The sequence below is a fragment of the Boleophthalmus pectinirostris genome, unplaced genomic scaffold (genome assembly GCF_026225935.1).
Source record: "Boleophthalmus pectinirostris isolate CB_2022bp ecotype Guang Dong unplaced genomic scaffold, ASM2622593v1 HiC_scaffold_8, whole genome shotgun sequence".
Taxonomy (NCBI): domain Eukaryota; kingdom Metazoa; phylum Chordata; class Actinopteri; order Gobiiformes; family Gobiidae; genus Boleophthalmus; species Boleophthalmus pectinirostris.
This window is the reverse complement of record NW_026571515.1, coordinates 8,003,495-8,030,270: the sequence shown is the minus strand read 5'-3', so window position 1 is coordinate 8,030,270 and position 26,776 is coordinate 8,003,495. Positions and strand designations below refer to the sequence as shown.

Below are 26,776 nucleotides of genomic sequence, written 5' to 3'. Positions count from 1 at the left end.
ATTTTAAGATTTTACTGATCACTTTTAAAGCTTGTTTAGGTCTTGCACCAAGTTACATGTCAGAACGTTTAACCCCGTACGAGCCTCTCGCAGCCTACGATCCTCAGGCAGGTCCCTCTGACTGTTCCAAAGTCCAGGCTCCGGATGAAGGTGAAGGAGCTTGTTCAGTCCGGGCGCCGCGGCTTTGGAACGACCCGCTATAAGAAATAAAGCTCGTACCATCAGTATCATCTTTTAAATCACTTTTTAAAGGTTGTATGGAGGATTTTTTTTGTTTCAAGTTGTCAATGATAGATTATAGAGATGCAGTAGCCTTGTAATTATGATGACCAAAAAAAAGAGAATAAAAATTCATCAACTCTGGACGTGGTGGGGCTAAACATTTGCCAATAGATAACGACACTGCCTCGTTATCTGTGAGCTGACAGGCTGTCAATCAAACTCCCTACGTTTCTAGTGTAACTGACTTGCCTGCGCGCCGCCGGTACGTGGTTTACGTACGTCTGTCACGCAGTCCACAGACGCAAGACGCACAGACGCTGTTTACTCCACCAACGCAACAGTTCTTAGCGGCTTTTTTTGACCTATATCTTCCTCGCAGTTCGCACAAAGTTTGTTGCAATGGCGACAAGAATCCAGGAGCAGTTCGCCGCAAAAGAAAGTCCGTTTTTGAGGTCGCTGAAAGAAGAAGACAAGGGGAAAAGCAGCGAAGCCAAACTAAGGTGATTCTTGGAGATTCATTCCAGCGATGGCGCGACTGAAGCAGACGCAGGGTCTAAAGACTGACGCACTGGTCCACAAATTACTCCTGGACAGGAAACTTCTGCTTATTATGAAAACGTACTTTATTTCCAAGAGCTAGACAAGAGCTAGCTAGACTTCTTTTCCGCGCACGAAATCTCCGCGCACCCCCTCCCCCCGCTCCTCACTTCTCCGTCTTGCCTAACCAACACTGTAGTTAGTTGTTTACAAGTCATGTGCAGCACCGGCTGTAAACAAACCTGTTTCTGGCGTAAAGGAGGAGGAGGGAGGAGGGCGTTTCTACGTAGGAGCTGTAGGGGAGGGGGGGTGGTTTCACACATGTGCAACATTTGAAAAAGGACAAACAGTCGCTGGATTTCTCGTTCCTTGGAAAATCCTCTATACAACCTTTAAAACTCATTTTTATCGGTTGTCCTTCTTTTAGCTGGTTGTAGCTTGATTTTATTTCTTATTTATTTTTATTTATTTATTATCATTTATAGGAGTGTTTACATCATTGTCTGTTTTTGTATGTCTTCTGCTTGCTATTTTTATGCTTTTTGTATTGTTCTTTTGTAAACCTTGTTTTTAAAAGCGCTTTATACATTAAGATTTATTTTTATTATAGAAACAAGAAAGATGAGCCCCCCTCAAGGCTCGGGTCAGGTTTGTGGAGATGCAAGCCTGCTCAGTGAAATAATTTCAGTAAAATAAACAAAACCGAAATGAAATGAAAAGTAATGCTATTTTCTGGCTAAAAAGTTACATATTGTGGCTTTAAGCAGACATCAAGTATACGTACATGCAAACATTCAAAATGAACTTTTCTGCTGTTTCCAAGGAGATGTTTTTGCTGGAATGTTCCACAGTAGTTGCGTTAAACTTATCTCCATGTAGACAATCATGTGACTAGACCAAGTTACAGTTCAGATCTGTGGCGAGGCGAGCCCGCTCATAGTACATGCGCATGATTTTTTTATATGTATTTTTGAAGAATAAAAGCACCTGTAGTTGAGTTTAATGCTTTTCTGAGGAACGTTCATTTCACAATAACATCTCCGTAACAGACTGGGAGGAGATTAGGACCAAATGTGGATGTGGCTCTACACAAAAGAAGCTTTATCGTTTATTTTCGCAAACGTACCAGTCTGCTCAGCTCGCTCTCTCTCTCTGTAGCTTCAGTCTCTCCTCTTTTTAAAGTCTTTGGTTAAATAAACTTTGCAGAAGTGACAGCTGCTCTGGTACAATGCCTCAAGTGGTCCTCAGTTGTTCTAAAACAGAGTGAAGAACGAGTCTGTGAGATCATATATTTGTCCCAGTGTTTACCCCATCGCCGGCTCTTTATTTTAAACCTACCTTTATATTTGTCACCTCAGAAGAATGAGGTGAACTTTTTGCCAAATCCAGAGATCGCTGCAGGAAATGAAAAAGAATTAGACACTCGGAAGCACTGTTGGAAAGTAAGAATTTATTTGGCTCATGTTCTCAATTTCAAGTATGAGTATTACTGCTAAAGTTATACCAGATTTTTCACATGTATTTGAGCAAAACTGATCTTGCCTCAGTGAAATATTGTATAAGCAGCTCTTGAAGTCAAAATATTTCATCTGTGTACTGTCTGTATTTAATTATAAAATGAGGGTTTTATTGGGTTTACCACGACGGCAAAACTCTGTCCTCGAAAAGTGCTTACAAACTCATCTCTGTGAACAATTAGGATGCTCAGAATGCATCAGGTAAGTCAGGTTTGAGGCTACGTTTATATGATGACGATCTGAACAGAAGACGCAAAAGTGGCGTCGCATCTTCACTTTTTATTTCGTGTTTAAACGAGCGTTTTTGGGAGGAAATCTGCGTGCAAACAGTGATGCAAAAGTGTGTGGAATTCGATTGGTTATGCATGCCAGGCATCGGTGGTGCTGTGATAATCCATCCATCCATCCATTTTCGTCCGCTTATCCGGGGCCGGGTCGTGGGGGCAGCAGCCTAAGCAGGGACTCCCAGACTTCCTTCACCCCAGACACGTCCTCCAGCTCCTCCGGGGGAACCCCGAGGTGTTCCCAGGCCAGCCGAGAGACATAGTCCCTCCAGCGTGTCCTGGGTCTTCCCCAGGGCCTCCTCCCAGTGGGACATGCCCGGAACACCTCCCGAGGGAGGCGCCCAGGAGGCATCCGGAACAGATGCCCGAGCCACCTCAACTGGCTCCTCTCGACGTGGAGGAGCAGCGGCTCTACTCCGAGCTCCTCCCGTGTGACTGAGCTCCTCACCCTATCTCTAAGGGAGCGCCCAGCCACCCTGCGGAGGAAACTCATTTCAAGCGCTTGTATCCACGATCTCGTCCTTTCGGTCACTACCCAGAGCTCATGACCATAGGTTACATAGGTGCTGTGATAATCATGTTTGTTTCTGTGTACTGTATGTATGTGACGTACCGTATTTTTTGGACTATAAGTCGCACTATTTTCATGGTTTGGGTGGTCCTGTGATTTATACTCCCGTCCCACTTATATATTAAAATTTTCAGACTGACAACGGCGAGAGGCTCTAAACTTGTGTGTCAGTATCTGCTGCTCCTGTTACTCCTGTTCCACTGTCACTTCACTCTACTGCACATGTCTCCTGTAGAAAAAGCCGCTGTCTCGCTGCAAATAGTGAAATACGCAGCCGAAAACGGTAATCGAGCAGCACAGAAAAGTTTGGAGTGAGCGAGAAACTTGTGAGGGACTAGTGGAAAGTGAGGATGGAGAACACAGCTTCACGACAACCGTGCGGGTGCGCTGGGCCATGTAACTTTCCTGGAAGTCACTGGAAGAATTGACAAAGCCTGAACTTCAATGACACCGAAACCATCCTGTCGGGGTTCAGAAAGGCCGGAATAATTCAAACTGGAACTGATGCTGAGTCTGACGACAGCGACACAGAAGAGGAAGCGTTGCTCTGTTTACATCATGCATCTGTGGTTTATCTTCAGAGGTCGTGCAGAAGTGACACCAAGAATGAAGAATTAAATAGATTTTGTGATTTGGAGTGAGATCGTGAGATTGGTAAACTTATGTTCTGTTGTTTATGCTATAATTATCTGAAGAACTGTTCATATGTTACGTATAACATATTAATGCCTGTTCACTCTGTTGTTCTCTGTTCTGTTGTTATTACTATAATTTGCCTTCGAAGATGAAATGTCGGTTCCTGGTCCCTGATTTGATAAAATATATTTCCTCAAAAAGTGTGGTGCAACGTTTTTTTTGTCTTCATTGCGCATTTTTTGGCTGGTGCGACTTATAGTTCGGAAAATACGATAAACACATATGCGACGTGAGCAGATCTGACCAGAGTTTTGCGTCTTGGGCAGTGTAGACACAAACGCTACGGCTCAACTTTGCATTTTTAAGCCCCAAAAACGCCATCATCATCAACAAAAGGCATTTCTAATCAAATATTTTGTCGTTTTTACCTGCAAGACTTCTTGTGTAAACAGGCCCTAAAACGTTTTAAATGAACTAGTTCTGTTTTTCATGGTGAAAATCTGGTAAAATAAACAGTAAAGTAAAAGAAGACAAGCCAAAATACTTATCAAAGTACTAATTACATTTTAACGCAATGACAGAAGCATTTTAAGTCGCTCTTTTATACAAAACCTTATCAATTACGTCTAAGTATACTCGATATAGCGTTACAGTTTTAATGTTGATATGCACTGACCTTCTCCGAGTTTTCCGGCCTGCTCAGCGGCGTTCCCTGGAAGTATCTTGGACAACATGCCTTCTCCCTCCATCCCCGGGACCCCTGCTGCTGCACTGCCGATGCCTCCAGGACGAGGAGCCGCTTTAGAGCCTGAAACGCAACAGCAGTTAACAAAATGTGCTCAAACGGGACTCAAAAACTGTACTAAACTAAAAAAATCTAAACCGAACTCAATAAAAACATAAAAAACCAGAGAATTAGAACAGATTACTTGGTACATTTTCAGTCAAAAACCCTCATATCAGACAAAACTCAACATTCAAGTCTGGTCCTTTTGTAGGGATTAGACAAGATCTGTGAGTAAAAACATTTGAATACATATTGAGGCAGGGAATCACAGGGTCCCACAAGGTTCGATTGGATGCACACCCTTATTACATCTGCAACATTTTTATTGATTAACACTAGAGTGGAAAGAATAGTTACCGATCCCGGTGAGGGGGGGCTGTCCGGCCTTGTTGGCAGCGATGGGAGCAGCTTTGGCTCCTATGGCTGTGATCGGCGGAGTGTCGATCTTAGCCTGGAACACACAAAACCAAACGTGAACAATTTACAAATGAGAGATGTTAGGGCATAAACCGAACTCTAACTATTCAAACTGATCATTTTAATATGGAAAAAAGAGTCTGCGACACGTGAGACTCAGACGTCTGTCACCCAAACACAGGGGTGTCGAACTCATTTTGGTCCGGGGGTCGTATCCAACCTACTTGATCCCCAAGGGGCCGGATCAGAAAACTCATGTCATATAAACCCCAAAAATAACAATAAGTTCAAATATTTGTGCAAAGAAACACAAATCTATTACAGAAATCTTTTTTAATTGATGAACTCTTTCTTTTACAAAATATTATAATATTATGAACAACCTGAAACTTTAAGAAAAATGTAATTTCAACACAATGTTTTAACATTAAATTGTATGTAAATAGGAATAAGTCAATTTTTTTCTTGTAAAATCCTGCACTCTGCTCCACTTTTCTCATGTTGGACATTTTTCTGATGAGGGTGTCACGGTCAACAGTCAAAACGATCGTCCTTTAAGAGCGTTTGGAAAGAGACAAGTCTTCATTTGTGCTGCTCTGGTGGGAGGGGCCACGTACAGAGACGCTGGAGACGCTGCTGTGATAAACACCACAGAAAATTAACAAGATTTTAAAAGAAAATATAATTAAAATATTTTAGTAGAAAATCAGCAGAGGGCCACATTAAAGGTCTTGGAGGGCCGGATCTGGCCCCCGGGCCTTATGTTTGACACCTGTGCCCAAACATAACAAACTACTGCTTAATACATAAAATCGTACCTGAATTACAGTTTTTAGTTAAAAGGTTGACCTCAGCAATGCACAAAAACGTTTAGTACACGGTGACCAGATTTTCAACATGAGAAACTGGGACACTCCCGTCGTGGTCCTGGTCATGGTTGGTAATAATAAAACTGTGAAACGAGTGCATAATTAAAGAAAACTGTTCTACACTCGGCCCATTCCTGATTTATTCACGATAACATGTGAGTCATTTTAATCATATTTTCTTTGTGTTTTCCATTATTTTACTGAAAAAAAGACAATTTATGCCTCTCTTTACTCTTGGCAGGGATCAGATTGCTCAAAAATAGGCACACATGGGATATTTCTTGTATAAAACTGGGACAAATCGCTGGTTTTGTATAAATAAATCTGCTGGGACAGGGGACACAGGGTAAATAAGGACATCTGGTCATCCTAGTTTAGTAATATCAAGTTTGTGGAGCTGTGAGACGAGGATAAAGCTAACGTAAATACAACTATTTGGGGTTTATTGTCAGTTTTTTCTGCGATTATTTCACTTCTCTGAGCCTCTACAACATGTTTAACATCTCATCATGTAATGCAGTGGGTTTGGCTCATGTTAGATGCATTATGCACCGGAAAGATCAGATTTTTTATCTTTATACGCGAGTGCCTTCGATAAACAGGAAACAGCTGTTGCCAACGTTGGTTTTGTTTGACTAAGCATGTCAGACCATCATATAATTTGTCATTACTGGAAATACCATGGGTTAAGAAAGAAAGAATCTAAGAAAGAATTTACATCTAAATTATTTATTTCCATGTTATATTAGCAATAGGAGCACTCTTTGTCTGTATTAGTAGTATTTATATTCTTAGTTAATCCAACCTTTTCAGTTTCAACACTTATGCCAATACTATGTCTTTAAGTATCTGTCAATAACCAATATAAGCCAACCAGTTCTATGTTTGTTTTTGTTTTTTTTGTCTTTCTAAAACTAGGTCCTATGTTCCCACATGTCTTTTATCATCAATTTGCATCAGATTTGATCCCCATTTCTTCCAATTTGGTCGTCACACCCAATCTATTCTCCAGCAGCAGTTGACTACAGATATAATGTAGAGGACATGGTGCAATAGCCTGATTCATCAGACGGTTTCACTTTTTAGAAACCGTCATACCTCGACAGTAGGCATGGCACTTTTTATCATTTAACGAATCACTGCTATTTGGTCGTGAAGTATGTAATGTGAATGTGTATGTAATGAAGTATGTGTATAGCGCTTTTCCACCTTCAAGGCACTCAAAGCGCTTTACAACAAGGAACCACTCACCCATTCACACACACATTCACACACCAGTGTGTTAAGTGTCTTGCCCAAGGACACAACAGCAGCATTCATCTGTGGGAGCTGGAATCACACCAGCCAACCTCTGGGTCAGCGGATCTAACCGCTCAATCTGTGATGTTTATGTCGAGAGCTGGATTCGAACCGCTAACCTTTAGATCAGTGGGCAAATGCTCTACCAACTGAGCTACTGCCGCTTAACGTATAACGTCTTTCCTCTTTCCCCTTGATGAAATTCACATTCTCTTTCTCGGGAATCATTCACAACACTGAACATATGGCTCTTCGTTGATTGGCTGGTACCCGAACTTGCACTTTTTGGGTTTTTGTGAAGCACCTAGTGTATTTTTATTCCTGACCTAGTTGCTGGAGAGAAATGAAACTGAGCGGAGGCACTAGGTGGCGCCAGCCTGGCTAATGGTGCAAAGGGCCCTAGGTTGAAATGACTATGAATCATCCTTTTAAATATGATATAAAAATAAAAATGACTTGAAGTAGAGTTTCATTTTGAGAAAAATCTTGGAAATGAGGGAACATAGAGCTGTGGGAACATAGAGCTGTGGGAACATAGAGCTGACCCCCAATATCACTGATACTAGTGCAGGGACTGAAAACAGCATTTCTTTCCTTAAACTAAACTAAAATAATATGAAACTGATCCAAGTATGTTATGTACCTGTTATTTATCCCTCAACACAGAACAATTCAAACATTATGAGACTTTCTGAACCAAGTACGACCAGTAAAAAGTCTTATACGTCAAATTGTATATCAAAATACAAACAGGATATAACCTGAATCGATATTTGAAAGGCAATATCCGATACTGGCAAATTTTTGAGTATCTGCGCTGATATTTGATACTGATACTGGACTGGTGCATCAATAAATAAAAAAAAACATACAGTCTACACTACCGTTCAAAAGTTTGGGGTCACCCAGACAATTTTGTGTTTTCCATGAAAAGTCACACTTTTATTTACCACCATGAGTTGTAAAATGAATAGAAAATATAGTCAAGACATTGACAAGGTTAGAAATAATGATTTGTATTTGAAATTATATATTTTTTCCTTCAAACTTTGCTTTCGTCAAAGAATCCTCCATTTGCAGCATTTACAGCATTGCAGACCTTTGACATTCTAGCTGTTCATTTGTTGAGGTAATCTGGAGAAATTTCACCCCACGCTTCAAGAATCTCCTCCCACAAGTTGGATTGACTGGATGGACACTTCTTGCGTCCGTACGGTCAAGCTGCCCACTTCTCTTTCTACTCTGCTTAGAGCCTTTTTGTGCTGTTCTCTGAAGGGAGTAGTTCACACCGCTGTAGGAAATCTTCAGTTTCTTGGCAATTTCTCACATGGAAAAGCCTTCATTTCTAAGACCAAGACTAGACTGTCGAGTTTCACATGAAAGTTCTTCTTTTTCTGGCCATTTTGAGCATTTAATCGACCCCACAAATGTGATGCTCCAGATACTCAACCTGCTCAAAGAAAGGTCAGTTTTATAGCTTCTCTAACCAGCTAAACTGTTTTCACCTGTTCTAACATGATGCACAAGGGTTTTCTAATCATCCTTTACCCTTCTGACACAATGAGCAAACACATTGTACCATTAGAACACATGGGCCTCTGTGCACCTATGTCAATATTGCATCAAAAACCAGACATTTGCAGCTAGAATAATAATTTACCACATTAGCAATGTATAGAGTGTATTTCTGATTAGTTTAACGTTATCTTCATTAAAAAAACAATGCTTTTCTTTTAAAAATAAGGACATTTCTGAGTGACCCCAAACTTTTGAACGGTAGTGTATTTCATTTTTACCAAGAATCGCTGTCATCAAAGCATGCAGTGTTAGTTTTATACGTTAAATAAGAATATTTAGCAAAGCTTTCACATCGGAGTGCAATCACAAAATCTGACGCAACAAACAGAAAGCCCAGGCCCTGTTCCTCGCTGTGTTTTATGGCTTCACAGTATTTCCTCTTTAAGTGACGTCTACTGAACCAAAGCCAAGTCTAATCCTCCATTTTATTTGTGAGAAACTGCAACTGCATTCACCGTGATATACAGGCTCCCAATCAATGCCTTTAATCCGACTATGGGAACGGGGCTCTGAGTAAATGCATTCAGAACGGTAATAATAATAACGCGAGATTTTCTATTGGCTGTTTATGGCTTCCTGTCAGTGCGGAGCTTTCTCGCTGATTTCCTGAACAAATCTGCATAATTTTCCACATCAGAGCGTATGACACAGCACAGGCTTTCAGCTAATGGGGCAGCGATAAAGGGAAGTGAAAGAGGCATGCAGCAGGACTAGATCTGAGCTTTGATTTGGGCTCTGTTAGGGCTTAGACAGATGAAAAGCAAAACAAAATATGAAGAGTTACAAAGTGCGAAGACAATATTACACCATTTCTTACATATACAGTATATCCAGTGTTGGGAAGGTGACTTTTAAAATGTATTCCCCTACAGATTACAGATTACATACCCCAAAATGTAGTTTGTAACGTAATCCATTAAATTACTTAAAGTGAGTAATGTAATCTGAATACTTTGGATTATTTGATTTGCTGTAGAGAAGCAAAGACGAGGAAATCGTAAAATAAGATGTTTCGTCTGCTAAAAGAAAATAAAAAAGCCCAGACTTTACTGAACCAAATAAAAAATATTATTGATAGAAGAAGAGGAGACACGTCCACACAGCAGGATTTAGTCCTGATAAATCCTGGTTTAGTCCTGTTTTAGACCTGGTTTAGTCCTGGTTTATTCCTGTTTTAGTCTTGGTTTTAGTCCTGGTTTAGTCCTGGTTTAGACCTGGTTTAGACCTGGTTTAGTCCTGGTTTAGTCCTGGTTTAGTCTTGGTTTTAGTCCTGGTTTAGTCCTGGTTTTAGTCCTGGTTTAGTCTTGGTTTAGTCCTGGTTTTAGTCCTGGTTTAGACCTTGTTCAGACCTGGTTTAGTCCTGGTTTAGTCCTGGATTTAGTCCTGGTTTAGTCCTGGTTTAGTCCTGGTTTAGTCTTGGTTTTAGTCCTGGTTTAGTCCTGGTTTAGACCTGATTTAGTCCTGGTTTTAGTCCTGGTTTAGTCCTGGTTTAGTCCTGGTTTAGATCTGGTTTCAGACCTGGTTTAGTCCTGGTTTAGTCCTGGTTTAGATCTGGTTTAGATCTGGTTTAGACCTGGTTTAGTCCTGGTTTAGTCCTGGTTTAGACCTGGTTCAGACCTGGTTTAGTCCTGGTTTAGTCCTGGTTTAGATCTGGTTTAGATCTGGTTTAGACCTGGTTTAGTCCTGGTTTTACCTGGTTTCCTGGTTTAGTCCTGGTTTAGACCTGGTTTAGTCCTGGTTTAGACCTGGTTTAGTCCTGGTTTTAGACCTGGTTTAACCCAAAATGTGAAAACAGGAAACTACCTCTGTGTAATCCATTTATTTCAACAAAGTAACTGTAATCCAATTACCACTCACTGAAACAGTAACTGTAACTGAATACAGTTACTCATCATTTGTACTCTGATTACATAACTCTGGTACATGTAATCTGTTACTCCCCAACACTGATTATATATTCATTGTCTGGTGATTCTGCAGTTTTAACACATGATGCAGAGTGATTAATTTCAACAAAAGGTAAAAGGTGTGTAGCTGTTAACTTGAAAACTAACACGTTCACTACGACCAAAACGCCCAGTCCAGTGCCCTCTGCTGTCATGTGAACGCTGGCGGGTAAAAACAACAACATATTTTATCAGAAGTGCCTTTCGTTTAGACGGTGACGGCGTTTTTGGGGCTTAAAAGCGCAAAAATCTGAACCCAACCTCCAGAGTGGAAAAGTTAAGTACATTAAGCTGTAGTGTTTCCGTCTACACTGCCCAAGACGCAAAACTCTGGTCAGATCTGCTCACGTCGCGTACGCGTTTACGTCACGTACATCACCACCGAGCCGCCTGACATTCATACCCAATCAAATCCCACACACTCTTGCGTCACCGTGTGCACGCAGATTTCCTCCCGAAAACGCTCCTCTAAACGCGGAATAAAAAGTGAAGACGCGACACCACTTTTGCGTCTTCTTTTCATCATAAACGTAGCCTTAATTCAGAATTTTTTTTGGAAGTATTGTCTATTATAGTGTAAAAATGCCCCTCATTTCTTATTCTGTTAAGTTTTTGTTACTTAAGGAGAAGTACAGCAAAAAAGTAGTACCTGTTTAAAAATGTACTTAAAGAGTAAAAAGTAAAAGTATTTCGTGTGGATTTTGAGATCGAAAGCTTCATATGTGAACAGATTCAAACATTCTTTTGTACCACTAGCTGTTAAACTGCTAAACTCAGATAATGCAGTTAAAAATAATTATAAAAGGCTTAGGATTGTGCAATCAAAACTGCACATAGGTGTAGGGAATGTGCCATTAAAGCTACACATAGGCTTAAGGAATGTGCAATAATTAAATCTGCACATAGGCTAAGGGAATGTGCAATAATTATAACTAAAACTGCACAAGGCTTAAATGGCATAAAACTGCACATAGGCTTAGGGAATGTGCAATCAAAACTGCACATAGGCTTTAGGGAATGTGCAATCAAAACTGCACATAGGCTTAGGGAATGTGCAATCAAAAACTGCACATGGGCTTAGGGAATGTGCAATCAAAACTGCACATAGGCTTAGGGAATGTGCAATCAAAACTGCACATGGGCTTAGGGAATGTGCAATAATTATAACTAAAACTGCACATAGGCTTAGGGAATGTGCAATAATTATAACTAAAACTGCACATAGGCTTAGGGAATGTGCAATAATTAAATAGAACAGAAGAATGCAAGGGTTTGCCTGTTAAGGATAATTTAAAGGTCCGTGTTGGTGCATCACTCGTGGTCATACTGGTCTCATATTTACTTTGTTTTATGGTGTTTGTTTATGTGCTGCTTTGTGTTGTGTTGTCCTGTTTCTTTGATAAAACATGTTACCCCCTGTCCCAAGACAAATTCTCCCATGGGAGACAATAAAGGATTATCTTATTTTATCTTATCTTATGTAGTGATTTGATTTTGATACATATTTGTGCTGAAATTTGTTCAACAGAAACAACTGAATCGATCTTTTTATTCTAACTGTTTTGATCTGTATATTTTATTTGCTCAAACTATGAACGTTTTAAAAATAAACCCTCAAACTATAATAAAAAAAATGCTTTTACATTTCAGTCGTACAGATACCTGCTCTCAGATGTAGTGAAGTAAAAGTAAAATGTATTCACTTTAAAATCTACTTAAGTAAATGAACAGATACCTAAAATTTATACTTTAAATGCGCACTATGTAACTTTTCTGGTGGAGGGTCCGTCACCTGGTTGTTTCTATGGAGACGCCATTGCTCTGCTTCAAATGTTCCACAGTATGACTTTAAACAGATCTACTTTACATTTATTCTTTTACAGGTGGTTTAATAGCTCAAAAAAAACTAGAAAAACTGGAATTCTGACTGTGAGCGGGGTCGCCTCTCCACAGATCTGACCTGTAACTTGGTCTGGTTTGGTCTCCATGAAGACAGAAAGGTTTAATGCCACACTGGGAAACATTCCAGACAAAGAAATGCAGTAACCCTCTACCAGAAAAGTTACACAATGTACACATGCAGTACTTTACTAGTTTTACTTTTGTACATTGTCCACTTACCATAGGAGACGATGTGGTCCCAGCAGGTCCGGTCTGCCTGGTCTGTCCCATAGCGCCTCCTGCTGGACCCATTTGCCCCATCTGTCCCATTTGCCCCATCTGTCCCATTTGTCCCATTTGCCCCATCTGCCCCGGTTTGGTCTGTCCCGGTCCTAGCCCCGCGCCCTGTCCCGCTGTGGGGGGTTGCTGTTGAGATCCGGGGGCGGCGCCGACTCCGCCCTGCCCGGGTCTGGAGGCTGATGTCTGGGCCTGAGTCTGCATCTGGGCCCTCTGTCCCTGGGTCCCGTCCGCCTGAGATCCGGGACCCCGACCTGAGCCTGGTGGACCTCCGGAGGGACCCTGCCCACGGGTGGAACTACTCGATCTGGAGCCTGAGAAGAGAGACAAAAAGAGTGTTTTTTATTAGGGGTGTAACAATAACTGAAATATCGTGATATCGTATCGTCAAAGTTCTCACAATAATATCGTGGACCATCGCAATAAATCGAATTCCAAGTCTCTTTGCTTAAATTAAGAGTTATGGTGCAGCAATATCTTAAAAAAAAAAAAGACAGAGGGAACTACATAGACCATGATCCTTTGCTCCATTTCAGTGCAGACTACAAGAAGAAAGAACAGTTCTAAGCACTTTTATGGCTACGTTCAGACTGCAGGGCTTAACGCTCAATTCCGATTTTTTTGTGAAATCCGTTGTTTTTGCGAGGTCGTTCACATTTCCAATTAAATGTGACTTGTATGTGACTCCAGTGTGAACGTTAAAAGGTCCAAAAGTGTCCCGCATGTGACACTGGAGACACGACGACGTCAACCACAGCGAGCGTCTCTGTGTTTACGGAAGTTGTCCAAACATGGACGCAGCATTGAGCACCTGGAGATTTTAAAGTTCCTCTCGTACCGGAGCCAGAACATGAACAACTTACTTGTTTTAAGGAGGAGATTGAGAAGGAGAAGGACGAGGTTTTTGGCCGTGGTGTTTTGTGGGGCAGCGGCAGCGACGTCCGTTGAAAGGAACGTGTGGATGTGGAGACGGAGCCAAGAGTGGTGAGTGGTGATGTGCTTCACTTCAGTGACACGGAGTTCATTAATAATTTTCGCCTACTTCAGCGCAGAATAGTGACATTTGTGGCTTGTTGATAACGTGTAGGTGGATGAATGAGCTTTGGTCTTTCACACTGAAGTTGCATGTCAAAAGATCAGATATGTATCAGTTTCAGGACCACATATCCAAGTGTCCTGGGTCACATTTGAAAAAATTGGATCTGTGTCGTTCAGACTGTCAATAAAAGATCAGATACAGGAACATAGGGGCCAAAAAATCGGATTTGGGTCACTTCAGGCTGCAGTCTGAACGCAGCCTAAGTTTTAGTTCTTTGGATTAACTCTTGTCGAGGCATTTTAAGAGGAAAAAGTAACAGTTTTGTTAACCTCCACAAAATATTCTAATAAATATCGTACAGTGAGATGTATATTGTGAAAATATTGTACCGAGAGATTTGGATATTGTTACATCCCTAATCGTGAGCCTTCCCACGATATCGCAATAAATATCGTACCGCGAGGTTCATACCGTGACAATATTGTATCGTGAGACTTGGATATCGTTACACTCCTGGTTTTTACTGATGAATTGTATAGTCAAAGGGCAAAGCAGATGTAGACCACAGTCAACATGAAGCTTTTATAGATATTTTTATTATTATTGTTTTGTTTTTAAGTTGGCTCTGGTACAAATAATTACCCTAAATGCAAGTCTGTACCTAAACGTTTGTACAAAGAAGTGGAGTATCATCACCCATAGCGTTTGTTTACAACCAAATGAAACCAGTCAAGGCTAACAGTTATAGTGCGATAAATCTAAAAAAACTAAACTAAAAGAGCCAATCAGAAGCGAGGGTGCTGAAGGTACGTTCCACTCTTAAAGGTTTGGCAGTGGGACGTGATAGCTGTCAGTCAAACCTGTTGTTAATGTTGGCGGGGAAAGAAACGCCTCATTCTTCTGTTATGTACGTTCATATCTCGATTTATGATCAAAATAGGAAACTAGAAACCCCAGAATCATGTAAAGCGGGTTAATATGAACATTTTAAGGCCAGAATAATGAGGTAAACAGCAGCAGTTACAAGAAGAAACCACTTCATGCCCCTGCTCCTCCCTCCTACTTGGAACCAGGCTAACTATGTCTATGATCATGATAAAAGAGGTGAGAGTCGCCACTAGGGATGGGCATGATTAATCGATAATTGATCATTAAGAATTTCATCGATTACGTTCATTTTAATCGACAAACCGAATGTAGGTTGCTGTGCGTAGCGTAAAGTGACCAAACAGGTCTGTACATGTGTCTCTCTGCACTCAGAAGGAGCGAGACACAAACAGTGGGTCAGTCTGCAACGTACCGAAGCACAAATGTGTATTTAACGATGACTTGTACAAGAAATTCCACGCTTTCCGTTGCGTTCGGGACAAGTGTGAGTCCATGTGCACAGTGTATAAAGCAGCACATATGTTTCGGGTGTCCAGTGGGAAAAAGTTTTTTCCAGGTGAGAGTCGCTCAATGTGGATGACGAGTCCCCACCTCCCTCCCCCCGTACGGTGTCCTGGTTTTGACAAACGCAAATCTGGTCACACTAACCTGTATTCACCTGAGTCATGTCTTTTAATCCAACAGAAGTTGAACCACATCAGCGACACAAGAGCTGTAGTTTTATCTTCGCTTAGTTTATGCAAATTAGCGATGCGGTTTTAAGTTTTGTTTCTGTGAGAGTTGAACAAAACTGAATTAAACACATTATAATGTCAAACGGGCTGATGTGGCTCTAGAGTCGTTACAGTTTATATGTCGTAAAGTTGAATTTATTTATGCAGATTAGTAGTGCAGATAGTAATAATAATGATGATCATTTTAATATAAAAATGTTAATGATTAATCGATAATCGATCGTTAATTCTCTCGACGATCGATTAAGAAAATTTCATCGAATGCCCATCCCTAGTCGCCACCGTCCTGCTAGTCACTGTTGTCAGCTACTCGTTATCTGTACACGACGCTATTAGCTTTACTAACTTTACTTTTAGTGATGCTGCCACAAAGCTAATGCTAATGTTCCCTTTTGTAACTTGTATAGAGGCTTTGCACCGTCACGTGTCCCTGTAGCAACGGTACCTACGTCGCCATGACACCGGGCAACACTATGTCATTGACTTCAGCAGCATCGGAGAAACATGGGCAGGTTTTGTTGTGTATTTGGTTGTTCTAGACGCTCTGAAAGGGATAAAACGATTTGTTTCTTCACTGTTCCTCTGGAAATGACTCATCAGGATCAAACAAGAGAATTATCGAAAAAAAAAGATGTGGATTATGGTTAGAGAACATAAACCGCAAAGAGATTTCCTATGGTACCTTCAAGACATCTGAAGTTTCATCAAGGTATTTGCTATTTAAATTGTTTCATAGTTTATTTAATGAAAGAAGCACATTTACTGAACAAAAATGTCATTAATTTATCCAGGAAAACCTGCACTAGTTTACGATTCAACGAACCCACACTGGGCTCCTGTGATCAACATGACGCACGAGTCGAAGAGTCTGTGAGCCGAACCTCGAAAGAATCGGCCATGAAAAGATCCTCGCGAACGTTAGAAAGATCCGCTCGCAAAAAGAGATTAATTCTAGAAGACATAGTTGTGGATAAGCAAGACAATAAAGAAAACATTGGTCCCTACGACGAGTGACATGTTTATATGTGCGCTGGAAGATACAGTTTCTACTGCCACTCACACTGCAAATGTTTTCTTTTTACATTTTAGTTCAGTAAATGTGCTTCTCTCATTAAATAAACTATGAAACAATTTAAATAGCAAATACCTTGATGAAAGTGACGTGAGTGAGTCTTGATGGTGCCACAGGAAATCTCTTTGCAGTTTATGTTCTCTAACCATAATCCGCGTCTTTTTTTCGATAATTCCCTTGTTTGATCCTGATGAGTCATTTCCAGAGGAACAGTGAAGAAACGAATCATTTTATCCCTTTCAGAGCGTCTAGAACAACCAAATACACAACAAAACCTGCCCATGTTTCTCCGATGCTGCTGAAGTCAGTGACATAGTGTTGCCCGGTGTCATGGCGGCGTAGGTACCGTTGTTACAGGGGTCACGCGACGGTGCAAAGCCTCTATAACACAAAATATCCACATGTAGAACTACTTTTTTAGATGTAGCTTACTTACTACAGCCTTGTACAACCGTAATTTGACAATTGCAGAAGGTTGGTCGCTGTTGGATTAGTTGCAGTGGTGAAAGTGAAAAGAAACAGAGTAAAAATAGTAAAGTACTGAACATAAGTGTAAATTTTAGGTGTCTGTACTTTTACGTTTTTAAGTTGATGCTTTTACTTTTACTTTACTGAAAGCAGGTATTTTTGAACTGGACTGAAAAGTAAAAGTATTTTTTATTAGACCTGCTGAAAAAGCTTCAGTATTTTCTCTTGAACAATATTCACATTTGAAGCATTATACAACAGGGTATCCCCAGGTTTGATTACCCCAAATTTAAGACATTTTTTAAGACCTTTTTAACACCACTTAAATGAAAAAAATTAAGACCAACATCGCTCCCAATATGCGGGCGAAAAACACCAGAGCCAATTCTTATAATGACGATTACTCACTGCTTTAAATAACAATTATTATAAAATCTCATTCAGAACTCATTTATAGTCGTATGCACTGCTTGTAAAATGGCAAAAAAATTATTTATAACATTCTAACAAGACAAAGGAACCTTCCACAGTGTCTCGTCTCACATTGTCTCGTCTCACAGTGTCTCGTCTCACATTGTCTTGTCTCACATTGTCTCGTCTCACAGTGTCTTGTCTCACATTGTCTCGTCTCACAGTGTCTCGTCTCATAGTGTCTCGTCTCACATTGTCTCGTCTCACAGTCTTGTCTCACAGTGTCTTGTCTCACATTGTCTTGTCTCACAGTGTGTCTCACTTGTCTCACATTGTCTTGTCTCACAGTGTCTCGTCTCACATTGTGTTCGTCTCACAGTGTGTCTCACTTGTCTCACATTGTCTTGTCTCACATTGTCACTTGTCTCACAGTTGTCTTGTCTCACATTGTCTCGTCTCACATTGTGTCTCGTCTCACAGTGTCTCGTCTCACAGTGTCTTGTCTCACATTGTCTTGTCTCACAGTGTCTTGTCTCACATTGTCTTGTCTCACATTGTCTTGTCTCACATTGTCTTGTCTCACATTGTGTCTTGTCTCACAGTGTCTCGTCTCACAGTGTCTTGTCTCACATTGTCTCGTCTCACATTGTCTCGTCTCACAGTGTTGTCTCACATTGTCTCGTCTCACATTGTCTCTGTCTCACATTGTCTGTCTCACAGTGTGTCTTGTCTCACAGTGTCTTGTCTCACATTGTCTTGTCTCACAGTGTCTCACAGTCTCACAGTGTCTCTTGTCTCACATTGTCTTGTCTTGTCTCACAGTCTTGTCTCGTCTCACAGTGTCTTGTCTCACACATTGTGTCTCATCTCACAGTTGTCTCATTGTCTCACAGTGTCTCGTCTCACAGTGTCTCGTCTCACATTGTCTCATTGTCTCACATTGTGTCTCACATTGTCTCACAGTGTCTTGTCTCACTTGTCTCACATTGTCTGTCTTGTCTCACAGTGTCTCTTGTCTTGTCTCACATTGTCTTGTCTCACAGTGTGTCTCTTTGTCTCACATTGTCTTGTCTCACATTGTCTCACATTGTCTCACATTGTCTCGTCTCACAGTGTCTCGTCTCACATGTGTCTCACTGTTGTCTCACAGTGTCTCATTGTCTCACAGTGTCTCTTGTCTCACAGTGTCTCGTCTCACAGTGTCTTGTCTCACATTGTCTGTCTCACATTGTCTTGTCTCACATTGTCTTGTCTCACATGTCTCTGTCTCACATTGTCTCAGTGTCTCACAGTGTGTCTCGTCTCACATTGTCTCACGTCTCACAGTGTTGTCTCACAGTGTCTTGTCTCACAGTGTGTCTTGTCTCACATTGTGTCTTGTCTCACAGTGTCTGTCTCACAGTGTCTTGTCTCACAGTGTCTTGTCTCGTCTCACATTGTCTTGTCTCACAGTGTCTTGTCTCACAGTGTCTTGTCTCACAGTGTCTTGTCTCACATTGTCTTGTCTCACAGTGTCTTGTCTCACAGTGTCTTGTCTCACATTGTCTTGTCTCACAGTGTCTTGTCTCACATTGTCTTGTCTCACATTGTCTTCGTCTCACATTGTCTTGTCTCACAGTGTCTTGTCTCACAGTGTCACTTGTCTTGTCTCACATTGTCTCGTCTCACAGTGTCTTGTCTCACATTGTCTCGTCTCACATTGTCTCAGTGTCTTGTCTCACAGTGTCTCGTCTCACATTGTCTCGTCTCACAGTGTCTTGTCTCACAGTGTCTTGTCTCACAGTGTCTCGTCTCACAGTGTCTTGTCTCACAGTGTCTCGTCTCACAGTGTCTCGTCTCACAGTGTCTCGTCTCACAGTGTCTCGTCTCACATTGTCTCGTCTCACAGTGTCTCGTCTCACAGTGTCTCGTCTCACAGTGTCTTGTCTCACAGTCTCACATTGTCTCTTGTCTCACAGTGTCTTGTCTCACAGTGTCTTGTCTCACATTGTCTCATCTCACATTGTCTCGTCTCACAGTGTCTTGTCTCACAGTGTCTTGTCTCACAGTGTCTCATCTCACAGTGTCTTGTCTCACAGTGTCTTGTCTCACATTGTCTCGTCTCACATTGTCTTGTCTCACAGTGTCTCGTCTCACATTGTTGTCTCACAGTGTCTTGTCTCACAGTGTCTCGTCTCACATTGTCTCTCGTCTCATGTGTCTCGTCTCACAGTGTCTCGTCTCACATTGTCTTGTCTCACAGTGTCATCAACCATTTAAACATTTCAACAACAACAAACTATTGTTCACTGTACTGATCGTTTACTCTTTGTATTGTTTGTACATACACCAAAGTAGACGTTCATTCACGTTCGCTGATTTCACATTGTTGTTGTTTTTCCTCCCTCCATTTAACATCACACTGCAGCCCGGTTGAGTATACAAAAAAAAAAAAAAAAATAGGCTAATGAAATTTAAGACCTTTGTGAAAAAAATAAGATTTGGACAACATAATTTAAGACTTTTTAAGGCCTTAATTTAGGAAGATGAAATTTAAGACCTTTTCAAGACCCTGCGGCTGCCCTGCTTAACTTCTGCACAAAATACTTAGTAGATTTTTTCATGTGATACTTTTACTTCTACTTTTTTTTTACATCTTTATCTGTACTTTTACTTATGAAACAAATCTGAGTACTTCTTTCAGAACGTCGTAGTAGAATCTGAAGTGCTTCCAGGTAAAACAGCCTCACTGCACGGCTGCCTCCTGAAGCCATAGATGACCCAAAGCATTTGTTATTGTCATTGTGTTGACTAGATTAAGATTTAAATGAATTCTGACATAAAACAACAGAGCACAGCGACGATCCGACAGAGATTTAATGACTCTTTCTGCCTCGAGCTGAAGAATTTACTGTGAGTAGATTCTGTGATAAAGTTAATTAAAAAGTGTTGATCCCCGAGGGCCGGCTCATCGTAAAAGTCAGGCTTCGCAAAAAGAAACAAACAAAAAAAAAAAAAAAGATGTGGACATATTTAAAGTGTTTCTTTACCAAAACCAATGTAGTGTACAGTTGGTATTGTTATACACTATGTTAGCGCATTATTATTGGTAAAGAAATGAAGCCCCGAGTTTGATCATGTCAGTGCTACTTCTACTGCCAAATTTAATGCATTTTTCTGACCTTGTTGTTAATCTAGAATAGGTTTATCAACTACTAAACAATAGACTTCTAACTTTTATGATTCACAGTTTTTATCTTTACTGTATTATTTGTCTATTTCTCATTTAATATTTGTCTTGTAAAGCGTCTTGTGTGTGTCCTGAAAATCTCTGTATAAATAAATTGTATTATTAATATTATTATTATTATACTCTACTACCACCTCACTTATCATGATTGCTTTTTAATTCTGCAGCTTTCATTTATTTCCTCTTAAAGGGCCCATATTGCGTTATTTTCTGATCTATGTTATAATGTTGTTTCAGACCTGGAGTTGTGTTTTGTTTCAGTCACACATGTTTAACACACAAACCCAGTCTCAGTTCTGAAAACACTTCCACCTTATGATGTCATGTGGTAATATATAATATAATTTGATGATTTCAGCGGTGGAATTGTGTATCTCTACTGAACTAAAGGTATAACGTAGACATTAACTACTGCTTCATGACAAGGTGGCATTTATGAGCTTTGGAAATGTACAAAGATTAATAACAGAGGATTATGCAACTCAAGTGTGTGAGAATGAAACAACACACTTCTCCAGGTGTGTTTTTTGATGAGATAACATGACTATAAACTAGGGATGGGCATTCGATGAAATTTTCTTATTCAATCGTCGGAAGAATTAACGATCGATTATCGATTAATCATTTTTTATATTAAAATGATCATCATTATTATTACTATCTGCACTACTAATCTGCATAAATAAATTCAACTTTACGACAATAAACCGTAACGACTCTAGAGCCACATCAGCCCGTTTGACATTATAATGTGTTTAATTCAGTTTTGCGCAACTCTCACAGAAATGAAACTTAAAACCGCATCGCTAATTTGCATAAACTAAGCGAAGATAAAACTACAGCTCTTGTGTCGCTGATGTGGTTCAACTTCTGTTGGATTAAAAGACATGACTCAGTGAATACAGGTTAGTGTGACCATATTTGCGTTTGTCAAAACCAGGACACCGTACGGGGGGAGGGAGGTGGGGACTCGTCATCGACATTGAGCGACTCTCACCTGGTAAAACTTTTTCCCACTGGACACAGAAACATATGTGCTGCTTTATACACTGTGCACATGGACTCACACTTGTCCCGAACGCAACGGAAAGCGTGGAATTTCTTGTACAAATCATCGTTAAATACACATTTGTGCTTCGGTACGTTGCAGACTGACCCACTGTTTGTGTCTCGCTCCTTCTGAGTGCAGAGAGACACATGTACAGACTGTTTGGTCACTTTACGCTACGCACAGCAACCTGCATTCGGTTTGTCGATTAAAATGAACGTAATCGATGAAATTCTTAATGATCAATTATCGATTAATCATGCCCATCCCTACTATAAACTCACAAGAGTACATTTTGTGTAATATAGAGGGATTATCCGACTACGTGCGCATGTCTCCTGCAAAAAGAGCCATCATCCTGTCTGGTATCATGTCAGTGTCTTGTAGGATTTCAGCAGATTTCAGACTCTCGGGGACTTGTTATGTCGATCAGGTATGAGTGGATATCCAGCTACTGAAGTTTGAGACATTTCTTCTAGTGATTTACGCACTCACTTGCATTGAACGCATATGGGTCATTAACAGGTGTCCCACTCATTTATATTCATTTAACTTATTTTAATACATGATGAAAACTGTTTTAGTGCACTGACAACATTGGTAGCTCGCATTGCAGCTTCACGTTAAAGCGCGAGCATCTGCTGAGTTGATAAACAAATAATCCGTCTATAGATGCTTAAATGAAAAGCTGCGTTGAGCAATTGCTTTATTTAATTTGAAATGAAAAGTTAAGTGAGCCTTTTGATATTAAAAGCAAACATAGAACGCTAATATAAGGTGACCACATGTCCCTATTTACCCGGGACAATCCCAGTTTTGAGTCCTGTGTCCCCTTTCCCAGCAGATTTATCCAAAACCAGTGATTTGTCCCAGTTTCTTTTTACAAGAAATGTCCCAGGTGTCCCTATTTTTAACCAGTGTGATCCCTGCCAACAGTAAAAAGAGGCATATATTGTCATTTGTTTAGGTAAAATACAGAAAAGCTGCTTAAAAATGACCAAAACACAAAGAAAATGTGACTATACTGACTCACATTAGCCAATTACCAACTAACCCAAACCAGGGATGTCCCAGTTTTTTATTTTGAAAATCCTGTCCCCCTGTGCTAATATCTAGTCATGTTACCTGTCTGTCCCTGCATGTCTCCTGGAGGTTGGGACTTGCTCCTGGACGAGCGGTGTGGATCTCCCTGCCTCGAAGACCTCTGTCCGTGGTGGTGCCCGGACGGATCTCGAGAATAATCAGACGAATGGTAACTCCCGGAGCGCGACTCTCCTCTCCTCCCTGAAGACGAGGACCGCCCTGAGGGGTCGTGACGCATGGACGGGTCTTTGGGGTGGCCCTTGGAAGACCTGGAGGTACAGATGGATCATATAAAAAAATGTGTTATTTTGAGATTCATGCTATGGCTATTACTTGTGTACAGATCTGGATACTGCTCCCACTACAGCTACAACTACATTTTGTATTTGTTTATTTATATCATTCATAAAGTATAAAAAGACATCAACAGTGTCACAACATCAAACACACAAAAAATGAATGAAAAGGAGCAGAAAGAAGATAAAATCTTATATTATCTGCCCCCCTTTCCCCTTTCAAGACAAAACATCAACACCGATGGTCACTAAACATTCCAAATCAGTTCAGGCACAATTATTAATCAGTTGCAAACAGAAATCTTCACTTTTATGCACAACAACTTCGTTTTCTTTTTCATACGTACACAATGCATTTGATATTAAGTATTTTTTTTTAAATGTCGTCATTGTACTTGATTCTTTTATTTCTTTGTCAAGACTATTCCATAAGTGAACTCCTTTCACAGAGATGCTTCTCTCCATAACTTTGGTTCTGAATCTGGGTTTTTTAAACATGTAGGTTCCTTTTAAATTGTAGTGGTTTGTTCTCATCTCAAACAGTCTTTGAATATTTACAGGTCATACATTTGCACTTTGCTTTATACATGACTTTGGGGAGACTTAAGTCAACAATATTCCTGCATTTTCAACACTTTAAGTTGAACAAATATTAGGTTGGATGGCTGTCTACAATTCTCAGGGCCCTTTTTTGTAAAATAGATAAAGGTTGTAGGTAAGTTTTACATGTTGACCCCCAAATTTCACCCACTATTATACAGTACTGTATTTTTCAGACTATAAATCTTTTTTTATGGTTTGTGTGGTCCTGTGACTTATATTCTGGTGCGGCTTATACATTAAAATTTTCAAACTGACAGCCTCAAGAAGGAGCTCTAGGCTTGTGTGTCAGTATCTGCTGCTCCTATTCCTCCTGTACCACTGTCACTTCACTCTACTGCGCATGTCTCCTGCAGAAAGAGCCTCTGTCCTGTCTGTATCATGTCAGTCAATTGCTGATGCTTATGCTGAGTCTGACAACAGCTATGCAGGTGAGGAAGTGGCGCTCCGTCTTTGGAGGTCACGGAGTTGCTCAGAAGTGACACTGAGGATGAAGAATTCTATGGATTTAGTGATCTGAAGTGAGAATGAGAGTTTGGTAAACTTTTTATGTTTTGTTGTTTATGCTATAGTTCTGAATAACTTAATATGTTGCGTTAACATACCAGACACTGATTCAACTTGCCTTTCAAGATGTTGGTTCCTGGTCTCTGCTTTTCTAAAATGAATTTCCCCCAAAAAGTGCGACTTATAATTCGGTGCAACTTATGTTTTTTTCTTCATTTTGCATTTTTTTGGCTGTTGTGACTTACACTCTTGAGCGACTTATAGTCCAAAAAATATGGTACATATTGGTGTTTTTATTTTGCTATTTTGTTTGTTAATAAATTCCTATTGTCAATATGCAGAGGATAGTTAGAGCTGCGGAGCACATCTGCGGCTGTAGCCTACCCTGCATTGAAGATATTTACATCAGCAGGTGCAGGACAAAAGCCCACAGCATCATGGAAGACTCCACCCATCCAGCACATGAACTTTTTACAGCTCTCCCATCAGGCAGAAGATTGCGCCACCTACAGGCCAGGACCACGAGACTACGGAACAGTTTTTATCCTGATGCCGTGAGACAGATTAATTCTGTCAGAAAAAACACTACAAAACAGCACTGACTTGGAACGCACTTTAGAAAATGGAGGCGGGTTGACATACAATATTTTTAACTATTTTATTCTTGTTATAACTATTTATTCTTATTATAACTATTTGTTCTTATTGTTATCTGTGCTGCTGTTGACCTGGACCTGAGTGCATTGTTTCGTTTCTGTGTATTTTTTATACTGGAATGACAAATAAATTTGATTCTGATTCTGATTCCGATGGAAATGGGTCCAAATTTGCCCCTATAATCGTTAGCCTCATGAGCTTCATTTGACTGGAGACGAACAATGTGGGTGCTGTCACATTCCCTTAGTGCACTTTTTTTTTATACAGTTCTCCTCTTGCTTTTTGTCTCTTTCTACTACTACACTTGCAAATTCTACTTCAGTCAAAAACTAAATAAGAAAACGACTTACACAATGCTAAAGTATTCTTAGTATTATTCTTCTACGAGGGACTTGTCTCTCTCCAGCTACATTAACAGGGGTTTATTTAAGGTCACATTTTTATATCGCACTTTTCCACCTTCAAGGCACTCAAAGAGCTTTACATAAAGGAACCACTCACCCACACACACTCTCCTACACCAGTGTACACAGACACTAGAGGTGAGGTGGGTTAAATGTCTTGCCCAAGGACACAAAACAACAGCATTCATTTGTGGAATCGCACCACCAACCTGTGGGTCAGCCTATCTGACCGCTCTCCCATATTTCCAGCATTTAAGTTTATAATTGGGTAAATCAGTGAACAAAAAGGACATTAACAGCAGTAATACCTTGAAGAGCGTTGTTCATCCGAGTGCCTGGAGGAGGAGTGGCGTCCCGAGCTGCCGTGGTGTCTGTGGTCGCGGGAGGAAGAGTGTCTCCCGCTGTGTCCGTACTCGTCCTGAGGCCACAGGTCCTCTTCAGGCGGCTCATCGTAATCGTGGTACGTGTGTTTGACCCCGGCATGACCCCTGCTGCGAGAGGACGAGTGGCTGCCGTAGTGACGCGAACTGGACCGGGGCTTCTCGAACCAGTCCGTCTCCTCCTGCCCCAAATGGTACGCTTTGGAAACCGAGAGCAAGTCACAGTCAATCTCCATGTCGTTTGGAGACAGCGGCATGCAGGCTGAGAGTCGGGAGGAGGCACGAGGACCACCAACGGCATGCAACAGACGAGAGGAAGAGGAGGAGCCGGAGACAGACAGAGAGAGGCAGAAATCAAAGAAAACACTTACAGTCATGCACTTCACACTACACGTCAACTTGGAACATTACAAGACATGTAGAGAGACAGACACTGCAGAGGAGTCCACTTTCAAGGCCGAGATGGAAGTAAAGCTTTCAAATGGTGAACTTCAAGAAGCGAGCCAACAAATAGTCACTTTTGTGTTGTAGCTTAGCAACATTTTATGAATTGGATGCTTCCCTAGAAAGAGGAACTATGTATAACCTTAGACATTATTTGCTTTGGCTACGTGGAGCAGGTTATTTGGTTCTAAAGCTTCTGCTCCCTCAAAGAAAGTATAAGTCTGTTTATTTACTGTTTAAAAGGGATATCGAATACAGAATGGTCAGTTAAGGCTGCAGAGAAAGAGTTTACAGTGACTGCATGTTGGGACGTTTTGCCACAAAGTAATCTGTACAATGTGGGCTGCTTTGCAGTGTGGACAATGTAACATAAAAAGACATAAACATCAGAAATCGTAAGAGATCAACCCTGTAAGAAAGAACACACAAGGCATCAGTGGCGTGCAAAGACCTTGGACGTGATTCAGAGTTTAGGCGAAGGAAACGACCACGCCGACCATGCGAGAAGTAGACAGACTTGACGGACAGGCGGGTGGACGGACAAGACAGGCAGACAGACAGACAGCAGTCCATTCAAAAGAGCTCCAAGTGACGTAAACACCAGCATGCAACCACTAGCTCTGTCTTTGTGCCACAGACTGCCTATTCGCTAGGCCTAGCCTCTGGGTGGGTGGG

At 40.9% G+C, this 26,776-nt stretch overlaps 1 protein-coding gene across 1 annotated transcript in view; it reads right to left on the bottom strand.

Annotated features, from left to right (window-relative positions):
* Positions 1 to 2,113: 2,113 nt before the first annotated feature.
* The window catches only part of bsna (bassoon presynaptic cytomatrix protein a), a 231,293-nt gene continuing 206,630 nt past the window's right edge, over positions 2,114 to 26,776 (bottom strand). The window contains 6 exon segments of the mRNA XM_055166407.1: positions 2,114 to 2,154; positions 4,444 to 4,575; positions 4,912 to 5,005; positions 12,785 to 13,155; positions 22,856 to 23,082; positions 25,586 to 25,856. Coding sequence (XP_055022382.1) covers positions 2,114 to 2,154; positions 4,444 to 4,575; positions 4,912 to 5,005; positions 12,785 to 13,155; positions 22,856 to 23,082; positions 25,586 to 25,856 — 1,136 coding nt within the window.